At 39.0% G+C, this 20,215-nt stretch overlaps 1 protein-coding gene and 1 long non-coding RNA gene across 2 annotated transcripts in view; one reads left to right on the plus strand and one right to left on the minus strand.

Annotated features, from left to right (window-relative positions):
* PPTC7 (protein phosphatase targeting COQ7) overlaps positions 1 to 20,215 on the plus strand; it is a 38,815-nt gene that overhangs the window by 5,430 nt on the left and 13,170 nt on the right. The window contains exon 2 of the mRNA XM_060170791.1: positions 17,968 to 18,147. Coding sequence (XP_060026774.1) covers positions 17,968 to 18,147 — 180 coding nt within the window. The remainder of the gene's footprint in view (positions 1 to 17,967; positions 18,148 to 20,215) is intronic.
* On the minus strand, positions 9,682 to 14,819 carry LOC132532369 (uncharacterized). The gene is made up of 2 exons (XR_009544389.1): positions 14,237 to 14,819; positions 9,682 to 11,264 (listed from the first exon to the last, which is right to left on the minus strand). It is a non-coding gene; the product is annotated as an uncharacterized LOC132532369 (long non-coding RNA).

A 20,215-nucleotide genomic window follows, 5' to 3' on the forward strand; every position in this document is an offset into this window, starting at 1 on the left:
CACTTAGCATAAGATTTTCAAGATTTACCCACATTGTAGCATGTATCAGTACTTCATTCCTTTTTATGGCTGAATAATATTCCATTGTATGGGTATACCACGTTAAAAAAATTGATCTATTAATGGGCATTGGGTTGTTTCCACTTTTTTGGCTGTTGTGAATAGTGCTGCTGTGACACATTTATGTGTAGGCTTTTTTGTGAACATATGTATTCTCTTGGGTATATACCTAGAAATGGAATCATTGGGTCATATTGTAACTTTGCAACTTTATGAGCAATATAGTTGTTTTTTATATATTTTATATCATTAATATATAATGTTTATATATCATTAATATAATTAATAGAGGGGGAAATCTTTTTTAAATGTCAGCAATCAGATATGTAAGTTCTGAGATCAATCAGTACTTTAAATATGCTGGATTTCATAATTGTGTGCTTTCAAGAGAAAATTGTGGAATGTTAAGGAAGTGTGAGAGTTGTGGGTTCAGTAGAAGAGCCTTCTAGGACTCAGAAACATCAGGGTTTAAGAAGCTACTGACAAAAAAATAGCCACTGACTAGTCCTCTGACTCTTCTGAGTATTCTGTCATTCTGTAATAAATAGATTATAGGGTTGATGGATAGAGGAATTTTGCTGTTTGTTTCTTAAACTCCTGCTCCCCAATATTTTTCTCATTTTGCTATATATTGTACTTTTCATAAGGTTCTTATAAGGCACATTATTTTTAAAGTCATTTCCTCATTTGTTATACTGTCAGAACTACTTTTCCTTTGTTCAGTCTTTAATCTAGAAATTCTTGAGCTTAGTTTTAAATTTTCCTAACTTCCAGCTTCTCTCTCAATTTGTTAATAATCTCCTAAAGGAATCTGGATAAATCTTTTTTTTATAGAGCAAGTAATTGCATTTTAAAAGCATGACTGTTTATACTTTTTTAGAAAATATACTTTTGTTAAAAGATTTTAAATTGTAGCAGAAGATAAGATGTAGATGTTAACTGGTTGTGCTGTGGGGGTTTTTTTGGGGGGGCAGGGTGTTGAGGGAGTTGGGGGAACCTGGATTGGAGGAGGCTGTTCCTGAACTTTAGCACTGCTTTCTGGAACTGGGCAATACATAACCTGAATGGTTGCAACAGTATCCAAATGGAGTTTGTACTTGTGTGTGACTCAAGAAGTACTACACCAGGTCAGAGTATTTGACCTACAACCATGTCCTTTGAATAAAGGCCTATGTCAGGTTTGAATAAACGTTTATGTCAACTTCAAACTAAATGGCAAATTCATTTTATATAGGTCCCCGTGCCTTTTAGAGAGGCCTTACATGGGGCTTTAGGTTCAGAATTTTTAGGGAAATGCTTTGGAAAGGTAAGTTGACAGTTTCTTTCTAAAGAAATTTTACTTTTCTAGTCAGTTGAAAAATGGTGTGCCTTGTGGGTTTGCCTTTCAAAATTAGTGATAACTTTTGGTCTCATTTTAAGAACTGGTTACCTAGATCCTAATTTTTATCATTAGTAATAAAATTCAGTGATCTGTCTTGTTTGAGAGTTGTCAAATATTTTAAAAATCTGATAGTTTTCTATCTCTCTGAGGTCTAAAATCATTTGTTTCCTGTTATTAAACAATTCACAGTTTACAGAATTGCATCATAAATCAAAACTTTTTTGCAAAAGCTGACCAACTGCAGGAGGCATTGGGCTGATAACACACTTACTCATTTAAACTTAAGTTGACAAGTGGCACAGATCTTTCAGTTTAAAATTTTAAAGAAGAAAAGATGCTAAATACTTTTGAATGGGATCCCAAACAGGATTTCGGTGGATGGGGTGGGGATGAGGGAGCAGAACCTTTTCTTTAAAGAGTGGGAAATACTTCACTCTGTTTTCTCCTAAACATTTATTCAATATCTGACACAAAAATGGTTCAACTTACCAGTGTTTTATACATATACAGTGCTTTAGATTTTACTTATTTTTTTTGGCTGCGTTGGGTCTTCGTTGCTGCGCGAGGGCTTTTCTCTAGTTGCAGACAGCGGGGGCTACTCTTCGTTGCTGTGGGCAGGCTTCTCATTGCGGTGGCTTCTCTTGTTGTGGAGCATGGGCTCTAGGCTTGCGGGCTTTAGTAGTTGTGGCTCTTGGGCTTAGTTGCTCCGTGGCATGTGGAATCTTCCGGGATCAGGGCTCGAACCTGTGTCCCCTGCGTTGGCAGGTGGATTCTTAACCACTGCACCACCAGGGAAGTCCCTAGATTTTACAGTGTATTTTTATATTTTACCTTATTTAATCTTTTAACTATGAAATAGTTGCTCTTATTTCTGCTTAATCTGCATCTATTTCCTCATCTATGAGGCTGACTCATCAGTAAGGTTAGTATCAAAGCTGGAACTTGAACCTAAGTTTTCTCTTGCGCATCTAGTGCTTTTAAATAAATGGTTTTGTTTTGCGCTTATAAAAGTAATACATGGGGCTTCCCTGGTGGCGCAGTGGTTAAGAATCCGCCTGCCAATGCAGGGGACACGGGTTCGAGCCCTGGTCCGGGAAGATCCCACATGCCACGGAGCAACTAAGCCCGTGCGCCACTACTAATGAGCCTGTGCTCTAGAGCCCACGAGCCACAACTACTGAGCCCGTGTGCTGCAACTACTGAAGCCTGCGCGCCTAGAGCCCGTGCTCTGCAACAAGAGAAGCCACTGCAATGAGAAGCCCACGCACCAGAACAAAGAGCAACCCCTGCTCAACACAACTAGAGAAAGCCCACGCGCAGCAACGAAGCCCCAACGGAGCCAAAAATAAATAAATAAATAATAATAATAAAAAAAGTAATACATGTTCACAAAAGCACAGTGTAAAATACCTGTAACTCATAACTCAATTATAGTCAGTATGGTTTCTTCTAGCCTTTGTGTATATACAATTGTATGTATACATATTAGTAAATAAGATTGGGTTAGTGTGTATTCTGCTCTGTAATGTTATTGTTATGTAATGTAGCTTGAGCATACTTCCGTAATAAGCATAGCTATCATATTTTACTGTGTATATAGTACATGAAGCCCTCTATTTTTATTTATTTAGATTATTTCCAATTTTCTGTTACAAGTAACACTAGAGTGAATACCTCTACATGTAAGTATTTCCTTAGGATAAATTCCTTGAAGAGGAGATCCTGAGTCAAAGGCTGTGAACTTTTGAAAGGTTTCTGATTTAAATGTTAGTGTAGCTCCCTCCAGAAAGGTTATACTAATTTATACGTTTCCATTTGCTATGAAATTACTCTCATCAGTAAGCTTATTGTTGATCTTGAGTCTGTCACATTTAACAATTTATAAGTTTACTAGGTTCTTAAACAGTTGTTTTTGAGGTGAGTAAGTTTGTAGCTGGTGAATAGTTCTAGGACGGATTGAATTGTTGGTATGAATCCCAAGGGTTACAAAATGACTGCAAAAACTTTGCCAGAGACTGCAAAAGTGACTTACTACAAAGAGTGCTTTCTGTTGAGGGACCGAGTACTATTTTGACTCAAGCCAGTTCCAACACATTTTTGCACTGATTTTTCTTTTACTCATTTCTTTTTACTCATTCTCTCATGAAGAGGAAACTTCTTTCTTTTTGTACTACTGTGACTGTACATTTCGATCTTTCAAGGATGCCATCTCCAGTAGGTTTTTTGACTTATCAAAATTTGTCTGTGCTGTCATTTGAGGTAGATGCAAAAGGTTAGCTGTGCTGAATGAAGCCAACAAAAAATGCTTCTGTTTTCACATCAATGTTTGGATAGCAGTTTTGAATAAGAAAATAGATTTGAGCTATTTACATTAGAGCTGGAAAACTGTTCCTGGCCTCTAGTTTGAATACTAATTGGTAATATGGTCATCAGTGTTTCTATGAAATGAGAAAGTCTAAACAGAGGTGTCATTTATGCATGTATTGTTTTTAAAAATTCACTTCTCTTGGTTCTTGAGCTGCAACGCTGATCTTATTTTCTTGTTCATGTACCCTGAATTCACTGAACAATCAATGGTCTTTGGTGTGTTTTGTGAATACATTCTATACATACATATTAAATAATTTACAGATTGTCTGAATTCAGTGAAGCCAATTAATCTATAACTATCTTTTATTCTTTCATCAGAATTTCAAATTGAGAAATGGTTGGCCTGCCTTTTTGTCAGTGGCCTGAAGGAGAAAAAAACTTTTCCAACATTCTAGTCTGGTGGTTAAAACTGAAGTAAAAGGGCATGGGGCAGTGTTTTTACCCTCTGGATCATTATCAAAACTTCTCTGAAAACATACATAAGGTGGTGTACTAAGGGGAAAGGATAAATTGAGAAGCCTGAAATGGAGCCTTTGTTTCAAAACTAGTTCATGCAGTAAATGCACTATTGTATATGAAAAGTAAAATATAGCTGTATCTGTTAGCTTTTATTTTATAAAGAGTTTCTAAAACAGGCTCCCTTTTCTTGCAATGTGACTTAGAATCCCAGAATCTTATATCTTAGAAAAAGGAACTCTCGAGAGAATTTGTCCTCCTGCCCTTTCTTTCACAGATGAGAAAACTAAAGTTTAGAGAAGTTATTTGGCCAGTGTCCTACAGCCAGTTAGTGGCAAAGAAAGCTGGGAGCTGTGTCATCTCCAAGACTCCTTTTCAAGGCTCTTTCCATCCAGCCTTATTTTAACAGTCTGTGAGAAGAGGGCACAACACCTTGTGCAACTCTAGGATGAGATAATGGTTCATTCTCTCTCTCTCTCTCTCTCTTTTTTTTTTTTTAATTTTTATTGGGGTATAGTTGATTTACAATGTTATGTTAGTTTCAGGTATACAGCAAAGTGAATGTTATACATGTATCCACTCTTTGTTTAGATTCCTTTCCCGTATAGGCCATTACAGAGTGTTGAGTAGAGTTCCCTGTGCTACGCAGTAGGTTCTTAATAGTTAATCTGTTTTATATATAGTAATGTATATATGTCAATCCCAATCTCCCAGTTTATCCCTGCACCCCCCCACCCTTATCCCCAGTGGGTTCATTCTCTTTTTGTAGTTCTCAGATGAAAGTTGCTTTATCAGAATGTTGGTATTCTAACTTATCAGTACAGTCAACTGAATTCATTGTTTACTGGTTGTTTCCTGTTAGTCCTTGACAGGTGCTGGGGAAAAGACCACGAACAAAATAGACTTTAGCCTTGCAGTTTCACCGTCTGGGGGAGAAGGTACACATATGCACAGGAACAGAAACGTTAGATATTGTGTAAGCATGGAGTCAGGCCCCGAGAGATGGGTTTTTCAATAAACTGAGGCAAGTGAGGAGAAGATTGGCAAGGCTCTCCAGATTGAGGGATCAGCAAATGCACAGTAGAAGACTTCCCAAACTACAGCTGTTTTGTAGCTAGAGCGTAGTTTGGGCTGGCGGGGTGGCATTGGGAGGATGGTTGAGAATTGATGTTAGAAAACAGGTTATGACCAGATTGTCAAAGGTCACAGTTGCCATATTGGGTGTTGTTCCGTTTTTTGGTTTTGGTAGAAGCTATAGGAGGTGTTTTTGCTTTTGTTGTTTTGGGTTTAGTTTGTTTTTTTGTGAAGAAGCAGCACATTTAGATGGTACAAAATTGAAAAGGTATTCAAAATTCAAAAGGGTGCATAAAGTCTCCCTCTCACCCATGTCTCCTAGCTGCAAAAGTTCCTCTCCCAAAAGAAACCAGTGTTACCAGTTTCTTGTATATTCTTCTAGAGAATGTTCTTAGAAATACAAGTAAATAAGTGTATATACATGGAAGGTATTTGACTAGAAGTGTAATATGGACATAGCAATCTTGTTTAAAAAAAAGATAAAGAGGGTGTAATGGGAGAACAGGAGGCAAAAGATCAATTAGGAAGCTACTGAAATAGTCTGAGCTAGAATGGGCTTTAACTTAGGGTACTGGAAAGTAATTGGGCTTAAGGCACATTGCAGACAAAGAATCAACAGGACTTAGTGATAACTGGACGAAGAGGGTGAAGGAGAAAGAGAAATTGGAGTTGATTTTGAGGTTTTGCTTCTGGAAGCTTCTTTAAGGTTTCTAGCCTGGAAGTGTGGGGTGGTTTGGGCTGCCATTAATCAGGTTAGGAAATGCAAGAGAAGAATCAAAAGTTTGGGAATTGAAAACAGGGTAGCAGAGACATTTCAGAGGTAGAATTATCTGGTTCGTGGCATGCTTGGATCCAGCTGGTCTTTATTGAGTCCTTAGTGCTCTGACAGTGAGTCTCATTAGAATCACCTGTATAGTTTGGATTTGTATGCTTTGTTACAAGGCCCAGGCCTACCCTGGGCACACTGGCTCAGGAGGTAGGGCTTGGGTTCCACAGGTAATCTCAATGTGCAGCAAGAATTGAGAACTGTTGTGCCAGGAACCAGACTAACACTCCAGAATGAAAGACGTTACCAGTATGAAAAAGATTCAGCCCTGAAGGGGATCACATTACGGAGTGGGAGAAAGGAGACAGGAAAGTCATGATACAGGCGCTGCTGTTATTGTAGTGACCTAGGGAGAGGGTTAGGCCCACTAGCATTTCTGTGTTGGTTGTCATTATAAGATTTCCCATTTAAAATGAGAAATTTCTAAGTCTGAACCCTGGCACACAGTAGGCAGCAGGCACTTAAGAGGTATTTGTTAAATAAGGTTACTTCAGTCAGTTCTGGAAAATAATTTATTTTTTCAAGGTGTAGATGAATCTTTTTTTCTTCGTTTATTTTTTTGGAGACAAATATAGATTTGTCCCTTAGTGCTTGAAAATGTTGCTGTTTAAATGTTTAATGGAATATTGAATGGTGGTGGATGTGTGACCAGAAAAGCTGAGTGGACCACTCATCTTTTTTTTTTTTTTTGCGGTACGTGGGCCTCTCACTGTTGTGGCCTCTCCCGTTGCGGAGCGCAGACTCTGGACGCGCAGGCTCAGCGGCCATGGCTCACGTGCCCAGCCGCTCCGCGGCATGTGGGATCTTCCTGGACCGGGGCACGAACCCGCGTCCCCTGCATTGGCAGGCAGACTCTCAACCACTGCGCCACCAAGGAAGCCCTCATCTTTTAAACATTATATATGAGTGGGAATTGTCTTTTGATTGTGACCATAGACCAGTGTTTGTAGAGCTTGCAGCCAACACTGATCAAAGACTTTTTTTCTGATTGCTACAGGGCAGACCGGTCTATATACTGTTATTTGGCCTTTTTTTTTTTTAATTTATCTTTGGCTGCATTGGGTCTTCGTTGCTGCGTGCAGGCTTTCTCTAGTTGCGGCAGGCGGGGTCTACTCTTCATTGCAGTGCAGGGGCTTATTGTGGTGGCTTCTCTCGTTGCAGCGCATGGGCTCTAGGCACACAGGCTTCAGTAATTGTGGCACGTGGGCTCAGTAGTTGTGGCACACAGCTTAGTTGCTCCATGGCATGTGCGATCTTCCCAGACCAGGGCTCGAACCAGTGTCCCTTGCATTGGCAGGTAGATTCTTAACCACTGTGCCACCAGGGAAGCCCTGGCCTTAAGAGAGACATAACTCCCATTTATTGCATGTTGGCCGTGAGCTGAGCACTGTGACGAGGCACTCTTTAACACCATTATCCGTGTTCCTCACACCAGCACTGTGATGTTCATGATTTTATTCCCATTTACAGGTGAACATAATGAGGCTCAGAGAGCTACCCAAGACACCTTTAATACACCTCATCCTAATCCTGGAGCTGGAATTTGAACCCAGATCTGACTCCAAAGCCTTGCCCAGTGTGTGTACACTGCCTTTTAAGTCAGAAATGATCATTTAAAACTTCGTTTTACTGGGTCTTTGCTGGGTCTGAGTACTATTTAGTTATAACTATTCCTAGGCTAATAATTGAGCAAAGCCCCTTAATTAAAGCAGATAAAGGCCTTAGCGAGCCTGTTGAACTAGTCAGTAGGCCACAGGAACTTTGGTGGCCTCAGGCCAGCCCTTTGCTTCTGGGGGACCTCCTAAATACCTTAACTCCTGCAGTGCATTGTTTTGGCTAATTGCTGGTGAGAGGTTTGTGGCCGGGGTGTGATAGGCATTTACCTAGAGGTGAGGTTTCTCTGCTCTTAGAGCTGTAACCTCCGCCTTTATTACTTGTACTTTATCCATATTAGTCGAAATCGCAGGGAACTGCCCCAAATGCCTCTCTCCTCAGCCTCCTCCTCCCCCACAACTCGGTATTTTCATCCTTCCAGGCTCAAATCAGACACTTCTCCATGAATGCTTTTCTAATTCCTTTAGCTAGATGTAATCTGATCTTCCTTGCTTTTGGCTTTAGTGGTACATGTTTATTTTGTTTTATTATAGCCATTTATCTTAAGCTGCTCCAATTCCCTGCACTACCACTTGATTTTAAGTTCCTCTGGGCAGGAAATCTTTTATTGTATGTAAATCCCTTTGGCTCCCTTTCAGCACATGTCTTGCATATAGGAGATGTTCAATAAAATGTGTTGACTAACTTTAATATTGAATGTAAGTGTAAAATGCAATTCTTAACTGAATTCATATAGTTTATCATCTCTCCCATAAAGGCAACATGTACTCATTACTGGAAAAATGGGGAAGTATGGAAAATAAAAAGAAGAAAAGGACTTACCTGGTGGCGCAGTGGTTAAGAATACGCCTGCCAACGCAGGGGACCCGGGTTTGAGACCTGGTCCGGGAAGATCCCACGTGCCGCGAAGAAACTAAGCCTGTGGGCCACAACTACTGAGCCTGTGCTCTACAGCCTGTGAGCCACAACTACTGAGCCTGCATGCCACAACTGCTGAAGCCGGCGCGCCTAGAACCCGTGCTCCACAACAAGAGAAGCCACCGCAATGAGAAGTCCACGCACCACAACGAAGAGTAGCCCCCATTGCCGCATCTAGAGAAAGCCGGCACACAGCAACAAAGACCCAACTCAGCCAAATAAATAAATAAATCTTAAAAAAAAAAAAAGATGATTACTCGTTCTACCCCCTCAAAGGTCATTACTTAGTTGAACAATATATAGGGGAAATATAATTAATTTTCAGAAATTAAGGGTCAGTTCTTGGCAAGCTTTTTTATTTTTAAAATTTATTTATTTTTGGCTGTGTTGGGTCTTCATTGCTGCACGCGGGCTTTCTCTAGTTGCAGTGAGTGGGGGCTACTCTTCGTTGCGGCGCGCGGGCTTCTCATTGCGGTGGCTTCTCGTTGCGGAGCACAGGCTCTAGGCGCGTGGGCTCAGTAGTGTGGCTCACAGGCTCTAGAGCACAGGATCAGTAGTTGTGGCGCACGGGCTTAGTTGCTCCGTGGCATGTGGGATCTTCCCGGACCAGGGATCGAACCCATGTCCCCTGCATTGGCAGGCAGATTCTCAACCACTGTGCCACCAGGGAAGACCTTAACTTGGCAGGCTTATTGAAAAGAATTATGTTCTCACTTTTTTTAAAAAAGCGTTTGTGCCAGGGTTGCATGTGACTCGACCTCTCCCAGAGGGTGGTGTTTTAGTAAAAAGCAGCTCTTATTTTTATAGAGGGCTGGAGAAAGCAGGGGGTAAAATAGTATCCTCTTTAGGGTTAGGTCAGGGTATATGGCTTAATTGTTGTAAATATTAGATTAACCTTTAAGACCGAAATTCTAGATCTAATCTTATAAATAGAAGGAAAAATTTTCTCTTAGCCTACAGGGCCAGTACAAGTAGACACACATCAGATAGCTGGACTTTAATTGCTGTTACTTTCTTATTTAAACGTTAAATTATTAGGCATTGTGTAACATTTTCTAATATCTAAAAACTAACAGAAGCCTCAGATTTAATAGAAGGCCTTAATTCTGTAACACACTAAGGTCCCTGTCTCTACTGTTCATATCTTAAAATAAGTGTGAGCCCCCCAGATGATTTGTCTGTTGCTTCCTCCTGTCTAGAAAGCATTGCTGACAGCATTTAGCATTTGAGGAAGATACTGTTGCAGCTCAGAAAGGAGTGAAGTGACCTTTATCTGTGACTTAACCTTCAACTTTATAAGATACCCAAGGTCCTCAGCCACAGTTAAGTCAAAACATATCATTCCACATTAAATATTTGGTATTTAAACAGAAGAGCTAGAGGAAGTTAGAGGAAGACCATTTTTCTTTTAAAAAGGTTGACTTTGAGTTTCTTTGCCTTCACACTATCATTTCCTAATCGTCTTCTACCACCCAGAGTAGTCTGGAGATTACCGTCTCTAATTAATGAAATATTCTGGACAGTGGGTTTAAATGTGTATATGTATGTGTGTGCATTTTAATTTGATTAATTATTAAGTAGTTTCAGGTTTACTAAGCTAGAAAGGAATAGTTATTTTGTTTAGAATTCTAAAACATAAAATAGAACATTTATTCCTGCTTTGAGTCCGTATTTGAGTTTTATTAACTGTCCTGGACAGTACTATTTCTTTTATTTATTTATTTTTGGATGCATTGAGTCTTCGTTGCTGCACGCCGGCTTTCTGTAGTTGCGGTGAGCGGGGGCTGCTCTTCATTTTGGCTCATGGGCTTCTCATTGCAGTGGCTTCTCTTGTTGCGGAGCACGGGCTCTAGGCGCATGGGCTTTGGTAGTTGCAGCACGTGGGCTCAGTAGTTGTGGCGTGTGGGCTCTAGAGCGCAGGCTCAGTAGTTGTGGCTCACGGGCTTAGTTGCTCTGCGGCATGTGGGATCTTCCCGGGCCAGGGCTTGAACCCATGTCCCCTGTATTGGCAGGCGGAGTCTTAACCACTGCACCACCAGGGAAGCCCTGGACAGTACTATTTCTTGAGCAGGATTTGAGTTTTGCTTATAAGTGTCCCTTTTTATACATTTTGTCATAGGGTTGAACCTTTCTTCCTTCCATCCTTTCAGCTTTATTGCCTCAGCTTTGAGTTAGCTGTTCTGCTTAGAGATCTTGAGTTCTTTTTTTAATGTTTATTTTATTTATTTATTTTTGGCTGCATTGTGTCTTTGTTGCTGTGCACGGGCTTTCCCTAGTTGCGGTGAGTGGGGACTACTCTTCATTGTGGTGGGTGGGCTTCTCATTGCGGTGGCTTCTCTTGTTGCAGAGCACGGGCTCTAGGCACGCAGGCTTCAGTAGTTGTGGCTCACAGGCTCTAGAGCGCAGGCTCAGTAGTTGTGGCGCACGGGTTTAGTTGCTCCGCGGCATGTGGGATCTTCCCGGACCAGGGCTCGAACCCATGTCCCCCGCATCGGCAGGCGGATTCCGAACCACTGCACCACCAGGGAAGCCCAAGATCTTGAGTTCTTGACGTAGACTTGGTATCTGGAGAATTAGAAGATGCAGGTTTCATTGGGACTAATGCGTAGTGGTTATTTTGGGGAAACTTCTTGCAAAGGGAATATATCACTTGTTAAAGCAGGAAGAACGTGATAATCTATATAATTTCACCTCTAGAGAACTGAAAGGAGTGTTAATCAAAGCAAATTGTACTTTTCTGAATAAATCAACTTTTGAATACATTTTTCCAGTAATCCTTCTTTTTGTTCCCTTTGGGATAATTGTTTGCAGAAGGATTTCACAGTCCTGAATCACAGGGGAGTGTTTTTAATGCCCAAATAGTTGAGGCTTCAGAATTGTTGATACAAGTGTGATCTGTTCCATTTGATAGAAATTGAGTTTATACTCTGATCTCATTTTTCTCTAGTTATAATGCTTCATGTTGTGATGCCCCTAGACAAATAAGGTTGGCTTTGAGACCACTAGGCTATAGTATTTGAAGAAGAGCCTTGGCATCTGAAAAGAAGCCGGCTGTAGCACTGCAATAGATACTGCCTAACCAGTTCCCTGTCAGATGAGTGCTCGCTGCAGAAAGTGTAAAACCAGATATCCTTATCCCTTGAGTACAGAGGGTCTCCTGCTGCTTTTATTATTCAACTCTTGTGATCCAGCCAGATTCTTACTCAATTTCTCCTCTGGAGTTTCAGTTCACTATCAGGTACCCATCCTAGTAGATAGGAGATGTGTTTCACTGATGGAAAAACAATCCCTGTAGAACCATCTTACTTCATTAGGGAGAGTATGAGGCTCAATGTAAAATGCCTCGAGATCATCAAAGATGCAAGGAATAAAGCTCTATATTACCTTTGGGTACTACTTAGTATTTGAAATTCTGCCAGAGCTATTGGATAAAATCAAATTACCTATTTTTCTTCACTGATGCTTATATTAAAATTGAAATTTAGTATTTATTTTTTGGGTATCACTTTCTTCTGGAAAATGTCTTGTAACTAATTGCATGTCAATCTGAAGATGAGTGTAGTAAGAAGAGTTTAAGAAGAACGGCAGCCTCATGCTGATGGCTGATAATGGATAATGATGGAGAGACTCAGGCTGATGATCGCTTAGTTCAAAATCTTTTTCAAGGTGAGCCTTTTGCCAGCTACACAGTTAGGTGGCCAAATGTAGTTGGAAGGAGGATTTTTAAGCTTCCACAATTTCAGCTTACTTACCAAATCTTTTTTCCTTGAATTTTCTGGTTAGAATAAAGCTGTTAAGTAAAATTCTGCATTAATAACAAGCTAAGTGATTTTTTTTCAAGTACATCAAAGTTTTGTTTTTATATGATTATAACTAAGGCAAAGACAAAAAAGTATTAATCAGAAAAATGAAAATTGTTACTTTAAGAATTTTCTTCCTATAAAAAAATATATTTAAATGATGGGAGATAACACCAGAATTACTCTTTCTCCTTCTCTCTTTACTTTAGAAAAGCAATCTACAGAAAACTTAGCAAAATATTTTATAAAAATCATAAATATAAATATTTTCTAGTTGGCTATTTCCCACTTCATAAAACTTGACATTTTCAGTTGTAAATGGTACAACTAAAGGAATTTTCTGTGCCCTATAGTCTCTTCTCAGCTTTTTGCTCAGCTATTTCAGATATGTAACCATTATCTTAATCTAATAATGGTTTTAATTGGATTTTAGGTCAAAGGGAACACTTAAGCTAGACGTGCGCTGACAGAATGTTATTAATGGAGACATAAGGTGATTACAGTGAGTTAAATGAAATAGCTTCTATATTGGTGCAAACTCTTTATCTTGGCATTCAAAGCCTTTCCAGTTCAGTCCACCTTTTCAACTTCACCTGTCTTTACCGCTAAAGAAATTATATCATTCTGACAAATTGGATTACTTGGCTGTTTCCTAAACTTAATCAGTTATATCTGTGTTTGTAATTTGATGCCTGAAGTAAGATGCAAATCGCAAGTGAGCTGTTTGGCCAGGAATTCTCGTTCCTAAGATAAGATCCCCCTTAAGTCCTTAAACTTTTTACTCTATACTCCCTGAGCATCCAGTCCATTCTGTGGTGTCAGTACTGGACCTTTGTCAAAGAACTGGCCCTGATTGCCTTCCCCAGTGCAGACTCTTAGTTCCTGACTTCATACAGAACATTTCCACAAAAATGCCCTACCGGTGCCTGAAACTCAGCATACCTGAGACAGAAGTCAGTATCTTCTAAAGGCATTTTCACCCCCTCCTAACTGGGGAATAATCTAATCAATATTCATTCCTGAAATCCAGAAACCTATTGATATAAAATGTATTGATGGAGAGCCGTCTTGTCTTTATGTCCTTTGTATTTCCAGTGGTTGTCTATTCTACTTTTCTCATTACCTCTAACCTAAAATCTTGCAGCTGATGCCTGACCTCTTACCTCTCTGAACCCGTTCTGTCCACTGCTGTCAGGATTTTTTCTAAAGTATAGATTGGATTATATCACTTGTACCCAGAAACCTTGTGACTTTTTATTGTCTAGAGCAGTGCTCTTCAGTAGAAATATACTGTAAACTATATATGTAATCTTAAATTTTCTAGTAGCCACATTTAAAAAAGTAAAATGAAACAGATCGTGTTAATTTCAATTAACATATTTATTTAACCCAGTATATCTAAAATGTATGTTCAACATGAAACTAAGACATTTTACAATCTCGGGGGTACTACGTTTTTGGAATCCAGAGTGTATTTTACATTTAACAGCACATCTCAATCCATGCTAGCCACATTTCAAACTGAATAGCCACATGTGGGTAGTGGCTCCTGTATTGGACAACACAGGTCTATAGCATAAAGCTTAAAGTTCTTGGACTGCAATTTTGGGCACCCCACAGCTTCAGCCCCTGCCCTGCGTATTTCAACTTCTCCCCACTCACCCAAGCCCCACCCACACCTAATTTGCCATTCTTTTCCTTTAATTACTCTTCCCTGCCTGAGGAAATCTGACTTACCTTCCAGGGCCAGATCTGAATGCCACTTCCTAGTGAAAGCTTGCTCCATTCTCGCAGTGCCCCATAAGCATTAACCACTTGCTCTTGACTCTTCTGTAGCAGCATTTGTGAGAGCCGTTTGTCTAGATCCCATGAGTGAGTAGTCTCGCTGCCCACTAGAAGGTGAGCTTCCCGGAGGCAGGATATGTCTTCCTCAGCTTCTGTTTCCTAGTATTCACTGTAGCCTCCATTTGTTCTTAGGGATATTCTTATCCATTGTTGTTTGATATCTTCAAGATCTGAAGCAATCTCTCCTTTAACAGTTGTTTTCTTTACCTCTGAATGAAATTTCCCTTTATATCTGGATCAGTTCCACGGTTCCACTGTGGATTGAAGCTTTTGCTTATGCAAGAGAGGAAATATTCATTTTCTTATAGAAATAACTGCCTAATATGAATTAAACTAGGTTTCAAATGTAGGTTATTCTGGTTTTAGCCTGGTTCTAATCCCAAATATAACTCTTCCTGTTATATAACTTGTTCTTTGTAAGTAAATTATGTATGTATACTAAGACTTTTTTCACACAGCTTTATTGAAAAGTTTATATGCTTTTTGAATCTCTTTTTCCCCCTAAAGAGTCTTGGCCAATGGAGTTTTGCCTGTGTTCTTTTTCCCATATAAGAGCAAACAGGTGCCTGAAAGGTTACCTCTATTCTGGGAGAAATCTGATTAATGTTGAAGGGCTGTGCCAGGTCAGACTCTATAACCTGCTGACAGATTATTTAGTGAGTGCCGGGATCAACTCTCAACATTATCTCAGGTTTTAATGGTTTTCTTATGAAGGGCATTTGTAGATGAAACCAGTTTGTATTTAAAGTTAATTGTGGCTCTTAGATCAGAAACTGGTTAAGAAATTCTTCCCTCAAGCAAACAGTAGTTTGAGAAGAATGAATGATTCATCAGATGGAGTTGCAAGGACTATAATTGCATTCTGTGTTTTTAACACAAATTGTTGCATTTAAATCATGGTAAAATCTTATCCCTGGTGACGTAAGAATTCCTCAAAAGAAGTTCCTATTGAACTACCTTAAATTTTTGTAAGAATTTCTAGATATCCTTACAGCTGCTTGAAAAGCACCAAAAAATGATACTCTTCCTGGGAGGGTAGACCTCAGTCATCCCTGATGCTTCTCTTTCCCCCACCCTCACTGTACCCCATTCAGTGTACCTGTGAGTCTTTGTGTTTCACTGGATCCCAAATCCCTGCACTCTAACTGCACTGCCACCATTTCACAACTGGGCGACTGAGACAGTCTCCTGATTTATTCCCTTTTCTGCTTTTGCTCTCCACACAGCAGGCAGAAGGATCTTTCTTCTTATCATTATTACTATTTAAATTTTATATAATGGAAAATTTCAAATATACATCAAGGTAGAGGGATGAATGTACCTCTCATTATTCAACTTCAGTTATCCATTCATGGCCAGTCTTGTTTCATCTACTCTTTTGTCACCCCCCCCCAATATTTTGAAACAAATCGCAGACATCATATCATCTAACCAACTAATTTGGAATTGCCCTAAAGTGAAATTTTGCCTTGGGACTTCCCTGGCGGTCCAGTGGTTAAGACTCTGAGCTTCCACTGCAGGGGGCATGGGTTCAGTCCCTGGTCTGGGAACTAAGATCCCACATGCCGCATGCGCGCAGCATGGCCAAAAAAAAAGGGAAATTTTGCCCATTGGTTGGTCACAAAAGGTGAGGAAAGTTGCTTCTCCAATAGTGGTAAGTTATTTGTCAACCTCTTTACTGTCTTCCAATTCTGTTTCTTATTATTTTTTCAGGATGTTTTCCATTTCTGCTTGATAAGTGCCATCACCAGAAAAATAGTTTAATGTGTTAATTTCATGTTAAGCCAGTTTTTCAGGGATACATGTAAGCACTTTCCTACTTTTGCACCAAATATGCTCTTTGAAGTGTGTGTGAAAGTTGAATGTACAAAAAATGTAAATATAGGTCAATTATACTTAAAAACAAACTCATAGAAAAAGAAATCAGGTTTGTGGTTACCAGAGGCAGGAATACGGGAAGGGAATTGGATGAAGGCAGTCAAAAGAAACAAACTTCCAGTTATAAGATAAATAAGTACTAGGAATGTAATGTATAACATGATAAATGTAATTAACACTGCTGTGTGTTATATATGAAAGTTGTTGAGAGCAAATCCTAAGAGTTCTCATCACAAGGAAAAAAATATTTTTCTATTTAATTTTGTGTCTACATGAGATGATAGATGTTCACTAAACTTACTGTGGTATTACTTCATGATGTATGTAAGTCAAATCATTATGCTGTACACCTTAAACTTTTACAGTGCTGTAGGTCAATTATATCTCAATAAAACTGGAAGAAAAAATGTAAATGTGTATGTGGGGAGGATGTTTCATGCTCAGATAGCCTTAAAAATTATAAATTCCCTAATTAATATTTTTATCATAAAATCAATACATGCTCATTATAAAAATAAAATTTTAATAATACAGAACAGTATGAAGTAAAAAGCTTAACTCTCCCATTTGTTCACGGATCTTTTATTTTGGAAACAACTATAGTTTTCATTCCAGAAAGCTTCATTTGTGGTCACTTAAAATTTTAATAATGTATATATCTGACATTTTAGTTTGAATTTCAAATAAACAACCTCACAGTTTTTGAATTTAGTAGACTGTTGAATTTAGAAATTGATTTTAATGTTGAACAACTAGCTTGGTGTTGCAAGGGATTGAATAGGAGATGGTATGGTGTTGACTTTGATGTCTAATTTTTCTTGAGCACTGGTTTCCTCTCGATAAAGGAGTCTTAGGCAGACTGTGAACTCATCAGCAGCTCTATGGACCCGTGAAAAATCTATACCAGTGCTGTTTAATAGAAATATAATGTGAGCCACACATGTCATTTTAAATTTCCTAATAGTCACATTAATTAAAAAGAAACAGGTCACATTAATTTTAATAATGTATTCTCTTTAGCACATTATATCCAAAATATTAGTTCAACATGTAATTAGTATAAAAATTAATGAGCTATTTTACCCTTTTTTTCATGCTAACAAGTTTTCAAAAATCCAGTGTGTGTTTTATACTTAGAGCACTTCTCAGTTTGCATCAGCCCCATTTCTAGTGCCTGCTAGCCACGTGTGGTAGTGGCTGTTATACTGGGCAGTGCGGCCCTGTACAGGATAGAGGTTGTCTCAGAGGGAGGAGGAAAGGGGGTGGGATGTATTCTTAATCTTGTTCTCTCTTTCACAGTTATTGACCAATATTTGAAGTTAAAAGTTTGCTGCTTTTGGTATTCTTAATGATGGACAGCTCTGGCTCAGTTGTATTCTCACTAGCATCAGCACTTTTTAAAAAAAATCCATTTTCATTCCTATAAAATACAACAGAGATTAATGACACAAATACTTCTGTACAAAGATGAAAATCCTGCTGAAATCGAACTCTTGGCTGGGAGGCAATGCCACCCTGTGGTAGCTCACGTGTTTATTCATCAGTATATGAAAGATCAGATTCTAAGTAGAGAATGTGGCTTAGGAGTATTAGTGTTTAATACATTAAACCTGAGCACTTTTTATTCTGAATTTCAGGGTAAATAGATGTACTAGTATGTAGTAAAATTAGTATTAGGAAAACGGGGGTAAGAGTTCCTGAGACGTTGGTAAGAATATCCTTTGAATGTAAATTTCTTTTTTTAGGGGTCGCAGATGGTGTAGGAGGATGGAGAGACTATGGAGTTGATCCGTCTCAGTTCTCAGGGACTTTAATGCGGACATGTGAACGGTTAGTAAAAGAAGGACGGTTCGTCCCAAGTAATCCCATTGGAATCCTCACCACAAGCTACTGTGAGTTGCTGCAAAATAAAGTACCTTTGCTTGGTAAGTAGATATCCTATGCGTTTTCCTCTCTAAAGAAGCCCAGGAGATGGTTAACAAAAAAACCAAGAAAATCACTTACCAGCCCAGCTCTTTTTCTGAGGCTCTTCCTATTAAGCAATTTGATGGAGAAGCTGTGGGCAACACCAGAATACATAATACTGCTTGAAATAGATACAACCACTTTGGAAAACAATTTAGAATTACAGAATAAAGTTCCACTTCTGGGTCTCTACCCTAGACTAGAGAAACTCTTGCACATCTGTGTATCAAAACATAGGTACAAGAATGTTCATAGTAACATTATTTATAATAGCAGAAAACTGGGAACAACCTAAAAGCCCATTTATAGTAGAAAAACGCATTTTGAAAAGGAACGAGTTAAGGTTGCATGCAGTACTCAGGAACATGTTGTTGAGGGAAAAGAGGACATTGCAGAATATCACCTAACAGTCTGATTCCATATATTTCAAATTCAGAAACATAAACAAGTAAAACTGTATTGTTTAGGGATTCTAAAATATGATAAAAGAAGAAAGAAAAGCAAGTGGTTGTATAATTGGGATAATGATTCTCTCCCAGGGAGGAAAAGAGGGGATAGGTCCAGCATGTAAAACTCAGTTGATTACCTGTGAGGAGTTCAGGTTGCAAATTGGCTCCCCAGCTACTAGCAGTTAACATTTAGTCTGTGTAGATCCCTGTTAATCTTGTATTAGAAAATTTACAAATACCCAGTGTTTGTTTTCTGGTATGCTAATGGAGCATCCTTTGGCTAAGCTTCTACATTTGTTTGTTAAGTGGTTTCTTGGGAACTTACCCAAGCCTTCTAAGCAGGCTCTCAGAAAGGGTGTTATTAAGTTTCTGCTAACTGCCAGCATCTTTCTGGTTACTAGAAGGCCTCCCTCCCAATCACCATGCACATTTAAAATCAGCCCTCAATGTTCAATGTTAACAGAGATCTCCATGTTGTAGAATTTTGCCTTCAATTTAAAACCTTTGCAAGAAGGGGTACTTTTCATCATGCTACCATCTTCTGTCTTCTCTGTGCTGTGATTAACTAGCTTGTTCTCCTTCTAACTGAAGAGAAAGCTTGTCTAGAAGTTTCAATATACTGGTTTGTCTTAATTTGCTGTTTTGGGCATGCAATCTTGAGCTTGCCTGATACCGTGAAACATCCTAGATTCTATTTCATCTCTGTAAACTTGCCGTATGACTTTGGGCAAACCACTTAACCTCTGACCCCTTATTTCATATGTTAACTGGATAAATCTTTTTTATGAAAAGCAATGACTTAAAGCTTCTTGCAATACTCAGAAACATGTTGAGGGAAAAGAGAACATTGCAGGGTGCCATCTAACAAAAGAACCTGTAGACAGGGATACCAGGGGCCTGAGTCTTCTGCCAACACCACCCCACCCTGCGCCCCACAGTGCATTTACTAAATTACTGTGACTTGGAATAACCTGTTAAAACCTGTAACACCTATCCTGATTTTGTACTTTGAAAGCTTTGTTTTTTGCTGTATTTCTTCCTTGTTCCTACTTTTTCCCCTATTCACCTTCATGTAACTGGGAGAGCTTAATAAAATAAATTTAAGGACATATAAGAGTTTTTCTTGCACTGAATATTATGACTACCTCTTTCTCCTAAAAAACACGTTGAAATAATCCTTCGTTACCATGTTTGACACATATACACTTCTCTCTTACCTTATCTACACATCTCTAAGGTATTTGTAACTAAAACTCAAGCATATTTTGGCAAAGACAGGCTGCTGAGTTTTACTGAACCTCAGCTATAATTGCAAGTAATAATTTTATAAGATTAGGTGATCCTTTTTTTAAAAATTCTGCCATTGCTAAAAAGCCTATAACATAATTCCAATATAAAGGGCAAGCTGATAGCTGTAACCACTTATTTCTTGAGAATTTCTAGCTGCTTTTAGATCTGGGTTGGCATCACAGGCTAATTGTTGACATATTATTTCCTCAGAAACCCTTAAGTGGATTTAGGTCTTATGAAGCCAACATATCTTAAGAATTTGAGGGGTTAATCCCAGTAAGGCTATCCC

Source organism: Lagenorhynchus albirostris, chromosome 14 (genome assembly GCF_949774975.1).
Source record: "Lagenorhynchus albirostris chromosome 14, mLagAlb1.1, whole genome shotgun sequence".
NCBI classification, from domain to species: Eukaryota; Metazoa; Chordata; class Mammalia; order Artiodactyla; family Delphinidae; genus Lagenorhynchus; species Lagenorhynchus albirostris.